This window comes from Notamacropus eugenii, chromosome 5 (genome assembly GCF_028372415.1).
Source record: "Notamacropus eugenii isolate mMacEug1 chromosome 5, mMacEug1.pri_v2, whole genome shotgun sequence".
Lineage (NCBI taxonomy): Eukaryota > Metazoa > Chordata > Mammalia > Diprotodontia > Macropodidae > Notamacropus > Notamacropus eugenii.
In genome coordinates, this window is record NC_092876.1 from 48,982,185 (window position 1) to 48,996,380 (window position 14,196).

General features: G+C 47.2%; 1 protein-coding gene across 2 annotated transcripts in view; it reads right to left on the reverse strand.

Moving 5' to 3' along the window:
• Positions 1-484: 484 nt before the first annotated feature.
• CTNNBIP1 (catenin beta interacting protein 1) overlaps positions 485-14,196 on the reverse strand; it is a 51,708-nt gene continuing 37,996 nt past the window's right edge. For both annotated transcript variants that reach the window (XM_072608803.1, XM_072608804.1), the window contains one exon: positions 485-3,172. In XM_072608803.1, the coding sequence (XP_072464904.1) occupies positions 3,114-3,172 (59 nt within the window). In that variant the 3' untranslated portion in view covers positions 485-3,113. The remainder of the gene's footprint in view (positions 3,173-14,196) is intronic.

The following is a 14,196-nucleotide window of genomic DNA, read 5'->3' on the forward strand; positions in this document are numbered from 1 at the left end:
TATCAAAAATTTAAAACCCAGCCTCTGCCCTCAAGGACTCACATTCTAGTAGGGGAGACAACGTGCAAATACGCTACAGATCGGACAGAAGGTAAACTCTGAGGGAAGGCACTATCCCTCGGGGCCTGGAAACCTTCCTGCACAGAGGGGAAGTTGGAGCTGCCTCGAAGGGAGTCTCCATCACTTACTACTTTCTCACGACAGTTTGTTCGGCCCACTCCCAACAAAGGGATTTCCAGTTTCCAGCCTTTCTGCTACCTGGGTACTGCTCTATGAATTTTTGTTAAAGAACCTCCTGTTTCTCCCTTTGTCCTCCCCAGTTTTATTCCTGACTTCTAGAAAACCTCAAATTTCCTCATTTGTCTTGGCTCCTCTTTCCATTTCATTGGGAAACAGGAAGTGCTCCCCAAGGCTGGCCTGGGATGAGGAAAAGAAATTATGAAGTGCACATAACTCCCTGGAAGAAATCAATTCAGTCCAATCCTTGACAAGCTATTAAAAACCTTTATTGTTATTTTTTCCCCAACAGTTACATTTTTAGTCAAAAGATTAAACCACAGAAATACTTTCACTTTTCTTCTTCAGAAGATGAGATAGGTCAGAGTTGTCATTGGGGACAAAAGAGATGCATGTTAGCTTGACCCGGGCAGGCCTGGGGCCGAAAAGAAACACCTAGCCATTATATCTGGAGTCTGCCCCTTGAGGAGGGCTACAGTCTGGCAAAGAATACACTAGGCAATACCGTGACTGACTCTAAGAAGGGGACCCTGGGGGGGTCAGGGTTCTCTCGGAGTTTTCACCTTTTGCCCTATGATTGGGATTCCAGCAGATGACACTGAGAATTTCTTGCATGTTGTCCTTTATAGGTGAAGATATTGCTACTGACCAACCATCAAAGTGTCTGGGTACCTTGATAGGGCAACACATCCTCTCTTCCGTCTGTCCCATTAGTGACCAAGAGCACTGGCAACATGGCCAAGCAGTCTGGCGAGGGTTAGGGGCTGCTGTGAAAGGTTTATATTGTACCAAACTAACTGACCTTAAAGAGCTTGGACCAGAGGTTGCGGCGGTCTCATTAGCACTACTAATTGATCACAGGCAGCAGAACGCTTTGCTGTTCACTCTTCACATGCTTAAGGTCATCAAACCACTGGCACTTGCACACGCATGCCTTGGTGGCCGTAGGTTGGTCCCAAGCTCTTGGGCAGGAAGTACTGTTTGGCTCAAAGAGCCTCATCTACTCTCTGGGTAAAGGGGTTAGAGCTAGACCTTTTATGAAAAACTTGGGATTTGTTTGGGGATGGGGTTGAGGCTTCGTCTTCCCCCAAAAAAGCTTCATATGGACTTGGCATCTTTTCCTGTTTACCTGTTTGAAAATACAGTCCTGTGCATGCCACAGTAATACAGGCAGGAGAGACAAGGTTGCAGGGACCCTTCAGGGGAAGGAGGGCTGGGTGGCCATGGGGAGCTTCTAACACTACTGGCAGGGATTTGGCACCAGGGGTTTCCTGCTCCCTCTGCACCAAGCCCTGGTTCCACAGGGCCTGGGCCCAAAGCCATGTACAGGTAGGGAATTAATAAATGTGAGCTAACACTGGCCCTACCTGCCAAGTTGGGAGAAAGCCCTAGTAGGGGCCTGCCAGGCAGAAACCTTGACAACTATGGTGGATGGTTTTCTTTTCAAAGTGTAGGATCTTAAAAGGAGTAGTATAGACTAGGAGAACTGCACCTTGGGGGAGAGGTCTTAGGTTCTCCAGACAGTCTAGTTACCAAAAGATTGTTAGTGTGGGAGTGGGGTGTTGGAAGCATATAGGAGGGGAGGAAAAAGTGGGGTAGACCAAAGGCATCCCTAGGACTGGTGAATTGAGCCCTATCTTCTCAACTGGTCACAGGTTCCAGAGCCAGGGGTCAAGTAATCCTGTGGGTAAAGCCTGCATGCTTCATGTGGGGCCTCACAGTATTTAGCATCCTTTACTCCTAAAGTTGGAAGCAGCAGAAATCTCTAAACAAGGACAGAGAAGAGGCTGAGGGACCCAAATCAAAGCTTCCGGGTTACAGCACAAACAAGGTTTTAAGGTGGAGAGGCCTGGATTTTTCCCAGCAACATCATCCTCACTCTACAAAGAGCGACATATGTGCTTGAGAGTGAGATCAGACGCACGAGTGCACACACTCACACATGTATACACTCACACACTCACACACACACCCCCTCAATTCAGTCCCTCTTGGGTCCTTCTCTGCAGCTGTGGCCCCGCCCAGCCCCAGTGAAGGCAGGTGCAGTTATTAACGCAAGCACTCTCTTGCGTGGCCTCCCCCTGGGCCCAGACATTTCAAGCAGCAGAGGTGCTGTGGTTTTGTTGCTGTTTGGGGGGGGGGGGGGGGGGGGAATCTATGGCTACTGGAGCCAGGGACGAGCCAATGGGAAATCAAACACATTGACCATAAGCCAATCGAATTCAAAAATAAAATTTAAAAGCAGCAGCAGCTCTGTGTAATAAATATCGCAAAGCACACTTGGTTTTGTATTTTTTTTCAAGTCAAATGTAACAGCCAATGTCCCAAACCCTATCCTCTTTACTCAGAATCAAGCTGTTGAGATCAGCAGAATACCTGAAACCAATCAAAGAGAGAAGCGTTTTCCTTTCACCAGCCAATCAAGAGTTGTTTCCAGTTTTAGGCAGCCAATCAAAACCTTTTCACATTCCTAAAAATGACCTAAATAAAGCACCAAGGCATAGGAGAGCTTCCTGGGAAGTTCTATGCCCAGACAGCCAGAAAAGGGATGAGGTGGTGAAAGAGGCAGAAATAAAAAGAAAAGGTTTCCATTGGTCAGGATTTAAAAAATAAAAAGATTTCTCCCTGTAGCCAATTGCAGAGTCCATCCCTTTGAACCAATCCCATGTGCACCACTGCTCCCTTGATAACACAGCCAGCTGAGTAGTGAGGCTGGGAGGTGTTTTCCAGGGCAGGAGGGAGGGGGTAGGGGTGGGGGGCTGAAGACTGGGATGCGGGGGAGGGGCAGGGGACCCAATGCAGTCAGCCGGCTTCTCCAGCTGGCAGAGCTCTCATGGCCCTTGCTGGCTTCCAGGGGGTTCCAGGATGTTTCGTAGCTACTGCCTCCTGTCCTCTGTCTCCGACCTGGAAAATGCCATGACCACATCCTCGGCACCTGCATCACAGAAAAACGGAAGCTGGGTGAGAGGAGGGCACCAGCAAGTGCTGAGGAGGCAAGATGGCCACTGACCCTGCTGGGCTCCCTAAATGGGCCTCGTCCCAAACCTCCCCCGACCCCAGAAACCTCTTTGGCCATTCTGACCCAAACTTTTTGGTGTGCTCCACCTTGCCTTGATGGGCCTTTGGGCGATCCTGCTCCTTCTGCCTTCATTTCCTAACTGTCCTCCCATCACCAGTGCTGAGGATATGCCTTCTGGGGCTAGAACCATGTCACAGCTAAGGAGGGGAAGCAGCCCTGGAGACTGGAGGGTGGGGATGGGTGAATCACCCCAAGCTCACATCATTCCATGTGTATGCACTTGCCCTATCTGGACTGAGCGTAAGAGAGTAACCATGTACCATGCACCAACCTGTTGGAGACGCGAGGAGGGTGGAGATGGAGGTGGAGGTGGAGGGGAAGAGAGAGATTGGATCTCCTTTATTGGGGCTGCTGTTAATAATAATGATAATACATTGCTAGCATTTAAACAGTGCCTACTATGTGCCAGGTACTGCATTAGGCTCTTTGTAAATATAATACCACTTGATCCTTTCAAGCACCACAGGAGGGAGGTTTGATTATCATCCTCATTTTACAGATGAGAAATCCAAACAGAGGTGACATGACATGCCCAGGGTCACTTAATTTTTAAATCATCTGAGTTGCTTTAGTCAAGTGTTTTCTACTGAGGACCCCTCAGCATACTGGGCCTTCATCTTGTCCAATCCCTTATTTTAGAGAAGCAAGGATGGCAAGGTCAGGGGGGTGGAATGATTTATCACACAGGAAGTAGCAAAGCCAAGATTCAAAGCCAGGTCCTGTGACCCCTACCCCACCTACCCCACCATCCTGTCCAGTCTGACTGCACCTTCTGCTTTGCTCATCCTCACATCTGCTCCCATTTTCCTAGGCCAACTCCTCTTCTCCCTCTAATTCTACTTCACATTAACTCCCAAGGACTCAATGTCTACACTGATGATTCTCCAATCTCCAATCTGAGATCTACTTAGGCAGCCCTGGCCTCTCTGGCTCACATCTCCACCTGCCTTTCAGACAGTCTCAACTGTCTCTCTCCCTAATCAATATGTCAAACCCGAGCTCACTGTCTTTCCCCCTACACTCTCTTCCCTTTGACATTGAGGGGACCATCACTCTCCCAGTCACCCAGGCCCACAACACAGGGCTCATTCTTTGCCCTCTCTCACCCCCTCCAAACTGTCACCAATGCCTGCCAATTTCACCTTTGCCTCATCTCTCCAATCTGAGAGCCTCTCTCCTGTGACACCACTACCCCTGGCACAGGCCCTCATCACCTCATGCCTGCTGCTGGTGGGCTGCCTGCCTCTCTTCTCCCCCCTCCAGTCCGTCCTCACTCAGCTGCCAAAGTGCCAGTCTGACCACATTACCCCTGTACCCATTAAACTCCAGAGCTTCTCCATGAACACCTCTAGGATCAAATAGAAAATCCTCTGTTTACCATTCCAGGCCCTTCATGCCATGCCCCCTTCTCACCTTTCCAGTCTTCAGACACTGCTTCCCCCACACCCCCATGTACTCCCTGACCTCTGTATCTCCACTCTGGGCATTCTCTCTTGCTGACTCACCTCCACTACAACCACTAGTCTCCCAAGTTTCCTTCAAGTCCCAGCTAAAATCCCACCATCACAGGAAGTTTTTCTTCATCCCTCTTTGTTCTAGTGCCTTCCCTCTGTTAATTGTCCAAATGTATCCTGTGTGTAGCTTGTTTGCACGTAGTTGTCTGCATGTCTCCATTAGATTATGAGTTCCTTGAGAACAAGAGCTCTTTGACCCTTCTCTCCACCCCTGCACAAAGTTTGGCACATAGTAGGTGCTGAAGAAATGTTTATTGACTGACTAGAAGCTGAAGTTGAAAAGTTCTGGGGCCTAAAAGAAAGGCTAAGAAAAAAGCCTTTACTCAGCACCAGTGACTATCTTCCATTGTTTTGTCCTGAAGAGATTGGGACTAACAGTTTAAAATCTAATAGATAAAAGTTTAAAGAGACACTAGGGATTGTCTAAGCAAATTGGCTCATTTTTCACAGAGTGGTTAAGTGATTTGCCCAAGTCACACGGTTCCAAACATACTTGTCCAACACTGCACAGACAACAAGGCAGAGAAGTTCCCTCCTCCAGCAGTTTCTGCTCCAGAGAGTAAAAGCTGGGTTTTGTGGCTAAGTTTTAATTTGCTTGTGAAGTTCCCAATGTCATGGGTAGTTCTAGGGAGATAATAAGAACAAGAACTGGATCTGGAGCATTTTAGCAAGCAAGCCTAGCCTGCCTGGACACACGACAGTAAGAAATGCATCAAAATGAGCATAATTCTCTGAAAGAGTTCTTATTTTTTCGAGGTTCAGATGAAGTCATCTCTTTCATTTGAGACTCAGAACTGATTATTGATAAAAGACATGGAAGACCCATTCCCTAATCAATAAGGAGTCAAAGAATGTGAAGTTTTCAAAAGAATTAAAATTATTCATAATCAAATGAAAAAAATACTCCAAATCACTGAGGGGAGAAATGCCAATGTAAACCACTCTGAGGTGTAACTTCACCCCTGTCAGACTGGCAAAGATGGTGAAAGACGGAAACAGACTATGTTGGCAGGGTTGTGGGAAGGCAGGTATACTAACAGCACATGGTGGATGGTGCTGTGAATTAGTCCAACCCTTCTGGAAAACAATTTAGAACTGTATGAGAACAATCCAGATGCTTTGTTGTTGTTTATTTATATTTTGGGCCTGGGTCTCCCATCCCACACAACCTTGAAGGACAGTGGCTACTGACTCTGGCTAACTTGCACAGAAGGTTTACCCCTCCTCAGGTAGCCTCACTGCTCCCTATTCCCAGGGGTTCACCATATTGGTGCCAGACTTGGTGGATCCCTGATCTCCTTTAGCCCAACTGTAGCTCAGGACTCCTGGGCTCACCAATCTCAACAGCCCTGCTAGAAGGGATCACAGACACTAGTCACCAGCCACCATGGTCAGCTATTCACTTTGGCCAAGGGATCCTGCTACTGGGCAGATATTTAGAAGAAAACGAAGACAGGAAGGTGCTATGGACAATTCTTGTTTATGCAGCAACTTAAGGTTTGTAAAGCTCTGTATGTCTGTTATCTCCTCTGATTCCCACAATAATCCTGTGAAGTAGGTGCTATTATTATAATCCTTATTTTACAGATGAAGAAACCGACACTGAGGGGTTAAATGACATGTCCAGGGTCACACGGCTAAGAAGTATCTGAAGCACGATATGGTCTCCTTTTTTGTCTAGTTCCAAGTTCACAGCTCGATCCACTTCCCCCTCCTGCCTCTCCTACAAGATTCACAGCTGCACTTCCCATGAATACTGGCTGATTAATCGACTGAAATGGCAAAAAGCCAGTGCCCATCAGCCGGAACGGCTGCACTAACTGCAATATAGGAAAGTTATGAGATAGAGTTCTATAAGAAGTCATGACAAATAGGGGGAAGTCAGGGAGGATATGGGGAAGATGCATATTTCCTGAACTAATGCAGAGAAGACGATGAACAGATACACTGACATTCTGAATGCACATGAAAAGACAACAGAATTCAATCAAATGAAATTTTCCCCTGCAGTGATTCAGGTGCTCTCTCTCCCTTCTCTTCTCCCTCTATGCATGTTGCTTCCCTGGAGAGGATGGAAAGGGAGCTCTCTGAGGACCAGCGCTATTGTTTTTCCCCACAGACTCGCTCATAATAGGCACTTAATAAATGCTTATTTGAATACAACAACCCAAGGTAGTTCCCAAGTCCTAATGCTGGAGTGTACTCACTTCCCCTGCAGACAGGAATGGCCTACAGGTGTGTGTAGACACCAAGTGGATCAGATTCTGCTAACTTTATTGGACAATTTTAAAGGGAGTAGGGTGGGTGGGAATGGACCGTTATCAGGATTGTGGTGTCAAAAAACAAAATATATCAATAAAACATTCAAAATAAAATGAATGAGAGAGATCGTGCAGGGTGGGCAAATAGAAAATGTTTGGGTAGCTCACCTTCCCCCCAAATCTTCACTGCTTGTTCAGAGGAGCAAAGTCTGGACTCATCTCTGGCCACCCGTCTGCCTCGCTCTGCGTACTCCAATACATACAAAATCTTTTTTCCTGACTTTAGGATTCTGGTCTAGGCCTTCATGAAATCACTTCCTTTGTCATGTTTTCTACGATGGGCCAGCAAAGTCGAGGATTGGGGAGGAAGAAAGGAAGGAGGGACAAAGAGAAATAAAAATGTTCATCCACACCCACTCATTCCCAAATCTCTAGGAAAGCATTTTGTTCAGTCTCCAGATACCTGGAGGGGAAATGAGAGTCTTCCCCCCAACCCCCACTAAGGGGAGGAGATAGGGAAGAGGAAAGTTCCCTTTGAGTTCAAGCTGAGTTCTAGGCAATCTGACCCAAACTGCCCTCAAGGGCCTTGACACTTGGCAGCCTGGACTGCTTCTCTCCTCTCTGGAGGGACTCTTAGCTGCTACCCAAACAACAGGCAGGCTTTTCTGGCTCATTTCTATTGAGCATTCAAGGAGGAATTCTGCCTAGGAGGGGGAGGATTGGAATGGTGTGACAGAAAAGGCAACCCAGGGGCCGCCCAGTGGGCTGGTGTGGGCTGCTCTGCAACTCAATTCTTGGCATGTGAGTGGGTGCAGAAGAGGGCAAGCCCCACCCCACCCCACCCTAAATGTGGTGTCCTGCCTTGCTCCAATATGTTCGGAAGCTTGTTCCCCTTCCTCAGCATCTTCTTTCCAATGTCTCAATCAGCCCATGGGCCACGATGAGTTTCCTTTGAAAGTTGTTTTCTGCTGTATTTGGAAAATCAGATTAGGGTCCCAGCACTGGGCTCAAAAAGCACTACAGGGACCCGATAATCCAATTCTCCATTCAAGGGCAGAAAAACCTACAGAGTCTAATATCATCCTATTGGCCTGTCCCTCATTCAACATGAGAGAACCCAAGATGCTGCTTAAAAAACAGTCGTCCTGGGCCTCCACCTGCTGTAGCATCTTTCCTATCTTTACAGAGAAATCACTTCTGGGAAGAAAGTCATTTGACTTTTTGAAACTAGGCCTCCTTCAGAAGGGCCATCAAAGGCTCCTCTCTTTCAGGAAACCCCGCAGTCCTTCCCTTAGGATCCCAGGAACATACTGTTCTCTCCTCGTTCTGAGGACCACACAATATCACTGCAGGCATAATTTCCTAGCAACAGCAGAATCCAAGATTACATCATACTCTGCATGGTAGCTGAGCTGGTGACCTAACATATGCTGAATTTGTCTCCTTTTGCTTCCTTCCTATCCCACTAGATAGGGAGGGAGCTGGAGGCAGAGGGGAGATACTTACTAATGAATCCCAGGGCAGTAAAGAGGGGTTCTGCCCCTGCCTGCCTCCATTTCCCCTTGGGATTCTTCAATTTCCTTGCAGCTCTTCACTGGGCCCCTCCAGGGGGATGCTGGGAAGTCCGCAGTTTAGACCTTGCCAGAGGATCTCTCACCTGGCTCGGTTCTGGGGCTTTTCATTGGCTTCTTCAGCATCTGATGCTGGTACATCTCTAGAGGGTGTTTTTTGAGCAGAGGAAGCCAGGCACACTTGTCCTACACAACTACGGATGGTTATTTCTGAACAAGAAGACAGAAATCTGACGTGCAAGGAAGGAAACTTTCCTTTGAGGGGTCTTAGTTTAAGAAGAAGTCTCAGCACAGTTTTCAAGAATTCACTCCTCCCTTCCACAGTCAAATGGTTTCTTCCTTCGGTGATTCCAGGCAAGAAGGCCCAGACATGGATGTTACTGTGTAGGGTCCCCATCCTATGCCAAAGGAGGCAAGGTTTCCATAAGACTCTCCCCAAGAGGGGGGGATTCCAGAGGTTTTGCTCATCCTGTCCCTTTTCTTATTCCCCCATGGGTTTTTTTTTTTTTTATAGTTTTGCAATAGGATCTCGGTTTTTTTGGGATTTAATAGCACGGGACCAGCTTTTCTCAGACCACCACCTTAATATCCTGTGCCCTCTGCCAGGCTGGCAACTGCTCCGGTTTTCTCTGCATTCCTCTCTAGGAAGCACTGCAGATGCAGGCGCTGGTGCAGAGGGAGGCTGGCAAATGTTTAGTTCTCTATCAGACTGAACTGGCCAACAGAATTTCAGGACTGAGAATATTACTCTGCTTTCTGTCTTTTCTTCTTAGTGGCCAGAATCTGACAGCTGCCATAGTGGCTCAAGTCCTCAGTCAACAAGCATTTATTAAGCACTTCATATGTGTCAGACCCTGTACTAAGCCCTGGAGATACAAAGAAGGGCAAAAACGTAGTCTCTGCCCTCAAGAACCTCCTATCCGAATGGGGAGACAATATGAAAATAACCAGGTACCTACAAATGGATGAGAGGTTATCTCAGAAAGGAAGGTTAATCACACAATTATAAATTTCAAAGCTGGAGAGGAAACCATATCATCTGGTCCTTTCCTCTGTCTGCGAAAGGTAGAGTGGTGGGGTCCCAGCTGTACAGCGAGACCAAGGGGGCCCACAAAGGTCAAATGATGGGAGTAAACATTTCTATGACCCTGGTCCCTTCTAGGAGAGTAGGGGCAGGCCATGAAGGGAAGAGGTCTAAAGGTCATCATTGCTCCAGTAAACACAAACTCACTAAGGGAGGAGACCAGTTAAAACTTGTTTATTGCTACTTCTCATCAACAGATTCTGTTTTTGTTTGGTGATGCTGGGTAGGGGGCTAGACAGCACTATTAGTAATATTCTAAGCCCCAGAGGCCCTCCCATCACCATTTGCCATTTCTACTCCTCTGAGTTTTTAGGGTGTGGAAGAAGCATGCTTCCTGCTCTCCCCTCCCCTGGATCTATCTGAAGTCATTCTTGTCCAAATCAGCCCTACCCATTTGAGAAGGGCACCTACCAGGGCCATGACGCATTGTTTAAAGGTCAGTCTAAAGCCTTAGGCATGGAGCCTGAATGAGTAACCACAGGATGCAGAGGCATGCCCAGGACTGTCCTCCATGGCAGAACTGCTCTGCTTAGGAGGGATTCCTACGAATGGAGACTGGGGGAGAGAATGAGCAAAACGTGCTTCAGGGCAGCCAGAGACTGCCAGGTCTGCCTTTGTCTGTGCCTTTAAAGTCTAATTCTTTGGGGCGGGTAGTAGAGAGGTGCCAGGAAACAAGGGCCCAGAGGAATGTCACTGTTTGTCCAGGGAGCAGCGACCATGCAACATTCATCTCAAAGGCAAGAAAGATCTTTGGAGGTTGCTCTTGTCTAGGACTGGGGGTGTAGAATGAGGGCCCTTGTCTCTCAGTGATGGCCTCTTGGAAGACCTGATACCCTGTCACAGTGGACAGGGGTTGCTCAGGTGTCAGACGTCTTCTGCTTCATCCCATGATCTGAGTTCTTGAAGTTAAAAGCATTTAACTTGGACCACAGAGTGAGCTGCTGAGACCCCCTGATCAAAATCTCCTTGATGTTTTTATCACCGTGGTAAGGGAGATGTCATGGACAGAGTGCTGGATGCCGAGTTAGGGTGGGTTCAAATTCTACTTTAGATACTTTCTAGAGACAGTCACTTAACTATTCTGAGACTCAGTTTCCTCATCTGTAAAATGGGGGTGGGTAGGGTGGCCTTATTCACCCCTAAAGTCCTTTCCAGCTCTAAATCTATGATCCTATTAATGCTATTTCCACTTTAAGGAAAAGTCAGGGCCAGTTTCAATCTGAAGACTAGGCCTCACAACATTGTTTTTTAATGATGTTTTTGTCAATTATCAAGCATTCATTTTTTCTCTCTAGACAGTCACAATTTAGGGGACCTGACTGCCCCAGTGCCCAGAGCTCCTCTCCTGATCTAGGCTCCTCACTAATCCCCTGTTCCTACCAACCATTTCCCTCTGAATCAGAACTGGGGATTATCAGTCTTGTTCCCTCTATCCCCTCCCAGCTCGGCTTCTTCCACACTCAGCATTTATGATCAAGTGAGCTAGGGAGGGAAAAATGATCAACCTTCCAGAGCTTAGAAAGGAAAGCTGGCTCCTGGCCAGCAGTCTGAGGGGCAGACAATGGGGTCATTAGTCTGTTTCCACAAAACATATCCTCAAGGTGGACATTTCCTACATTTCCACTCATTTAAACTCAGAATAACAAGAAGGCAAAGGCAGATTTGGCAAGACAAGCACACAAAACATTAAGACCAGGAGTCTCCAAACTTTGGCCTACAAAATAATTCTTGAGCCTTTGACACACCTCCCCCATTACCCCATTCTTAACACTTACTCAGCTGTCTGCGGCATATTGCTGAGGATTTCAGGCAATAATGTGAATGAGAATAAATGTTAACATTCTCCCTAAAGGCTGCTGAAATATGCAAATGTGTGCAACTGTACACAGAACCTTTTCTTCTATAGCCCTCTGACTAGGTGGCCCTGGGGAAAACCCTAGCAGAGACTCTTCAGCCCTATTCCCCCTGCCCTCTCCTTGGAGGGTTGGCCTCTTCGCTCTGCAGAGGTACTCCATCCAACTTGGAGATCATGAATCAGTGCTACTGCTATCCCATGTTCCATGCATGTGGCTTCCAACATGCGAGGAGGCTCCCTCAGCCAGAGGATATGGGACCATATGAGCCATCTCATCAAGGAAGGTGGCTGTGTCACATGCTAGTGGTGCTTCCTTTCCCCCGAGATCTTCAGAGCCAAAGCTGAATGTTCATTTGTCAGGGAGGACACAGGAGCGATCCCTGTGTCTATGCATACATTAACTATCCTCAAAGACATCCATCCTGCATTGCGTGGCAGCTTTTGCTAGATGATGACCTCTAAAGTCCTTCCCAACTCCAAGAGTATGGGATTCTAAGCTTTGCTCATGTCATAGGACTGAGAGCTGGAAAGCATCATGGGGAGAATATCTAATTCAACCCCTTCCTTTTATAGGAGGGAAAACCAAGGCAGAGCACCGTGAACAGCCAAAACACACTTGAGTAATTATGCAGCAAATAATCTCAGAACCACTGAGCTGGAAGGGAGCTGAGTGGCCAAAATGGAGCTGCACAAGAATGTCTGCTACAACATAACCAGACCCTCCCAAGGCAGAACCTTCCCCTTGGGGAGAACTCTCATAGTCAGAAAAACTTCCAAGTCTACCCTAGAACATGCCCCTTGAAACCTTGGGCCCTTCCCCTTCTCACCCTCCCAGGCCAAATGGAACAAGTTGATCCTTTGTTTCCATGACAGATCTTCCAGGTCCCAGGGCCAGTGAGTCTCCTGTGTGCAGGCTCACAGTCCCCAGGTCTTTTTATGGATCATCCTATGGCAGGATTGTGAACTTGTCAGTGTCTTTGCTAAAATGTGGCTCTAAGAACTAAATTGAATGCTCTAGACAGGTCTGACTGGGGCAGAGGCTAACAGGACTGGCACCTACTGGCCTCTCTCAGTGGAGCCCCAAACTGAAGTAGCTTTCCTGGGTACCATAGCATGCTTTTGGAATCATATTTTATGCAGTGTGTCGGCTTTTAAAACCTGTTTGACTTTTTTCTACACAAACTGTTCTCCCCCATCCCATACACGCCAAGTGGCCCTGGTTTAACCCCGTGTTAGGAGGTTCAGTCCAGTGCTCCAGCCTGGAGAAATATGTTGGGATCCTGACTCTTTCATGCAAATTTGATAAGAATGTCCCCTATGCCTTTATCCAGGGGCTCAAGAACAGAGGGCCAAGGGCAGATACTTGGGACACTCTCCAGAAAACCTTCTTCCAAACAGATGAGGAGTCACTAGCCAGTGCTCCTTGGTTCTACCATTAACTCAGTCTAAAACTCCACCTGATCTAATTATTCCCTAAGCCCATATCCTCCTCCCTCATCCACAACTAGAACAGACTCATCTACCAGTCAGGTGACCTTATCCCTCCCCCAAAAAAGCAAACAAAAAAAGGATTCATGTCAGTCTAGTACGTTCTATTCTTAATGAAATCATATTGGCTCTTCATGGTCAGTGCAGAGAGCTGAACCTGGAGTTAGGAAGCCCTGAGCTCATGTGACTTCAGACACTTACTAGTTGAGTGACAAGGCCTAGGCAAATCACATCACCTCTGCCTCAGTTTCCTCATCTATGAAATAGGAACAACAGTTAACACCTACCTCTTAGGGTTGTTACTGTAAAGTGCTGTGCCAACCTGCAAGTAAGCCCTATAGAAATGCTATTACTGTTTTCTAGATGCTCTGCTTATTATCCTCTCAGTAATACATTCTAGAATTTACCAGGAAAAAGGAAAGTGCCTTTGGACCAAGTGCTATGGCCAGATGAGCTCTGTTCAGTATCAAAGGTGACCTTTGTGGATCTGCCAATGGAGAATTGGTAGAAAGGGGAGAACCCACTGATGGTTCCCAAATTCACTGTCCCCCTGCACAGCCCCCTCCAATAAGGCCTGGCTGAAAAGCCAGAGTGATACAGAAAGTGAGCCCCGCCCTCAGGGGAAGCTGTTTCCAAACCTGCTGACCAAGCAGGCTTGCCCACCTGCAATGCTGGGAGCTCCCCTGTCTGGTCTGGGGCTGAGTCACAGAGCAGCCCAGTCCTATGTCACCAGTTCTATAAATGCTCTCAGAAGATAAGGGAGGGGCAGAACCTCCAACATTCATTTGTTTGTTTTTTCTGATTTCAAAAAATATTACCACTACATATTTCTCCAGCTCCCAAGAAATAATATTACTAACTCACATTTATTAGCACTTTGAGGTTTGCAAAACACCTTATAAATATCTCTTTTTATCTTCACTACAACCCTAGGAGGTCAATGCTAGTATTATTCCTATTTTACAGATGAGGAAACTGAGGCAGACACAAGTTAAAGTGAATTGCCCAGGGTCACACAGCAAGGAGGTGTCTGAGGCAGAATTTTTTTTGTTTTGGTGAGGCAACCACGGTTAAGTGACTTGCCCAGGATCACACAGCCAGTAAGTG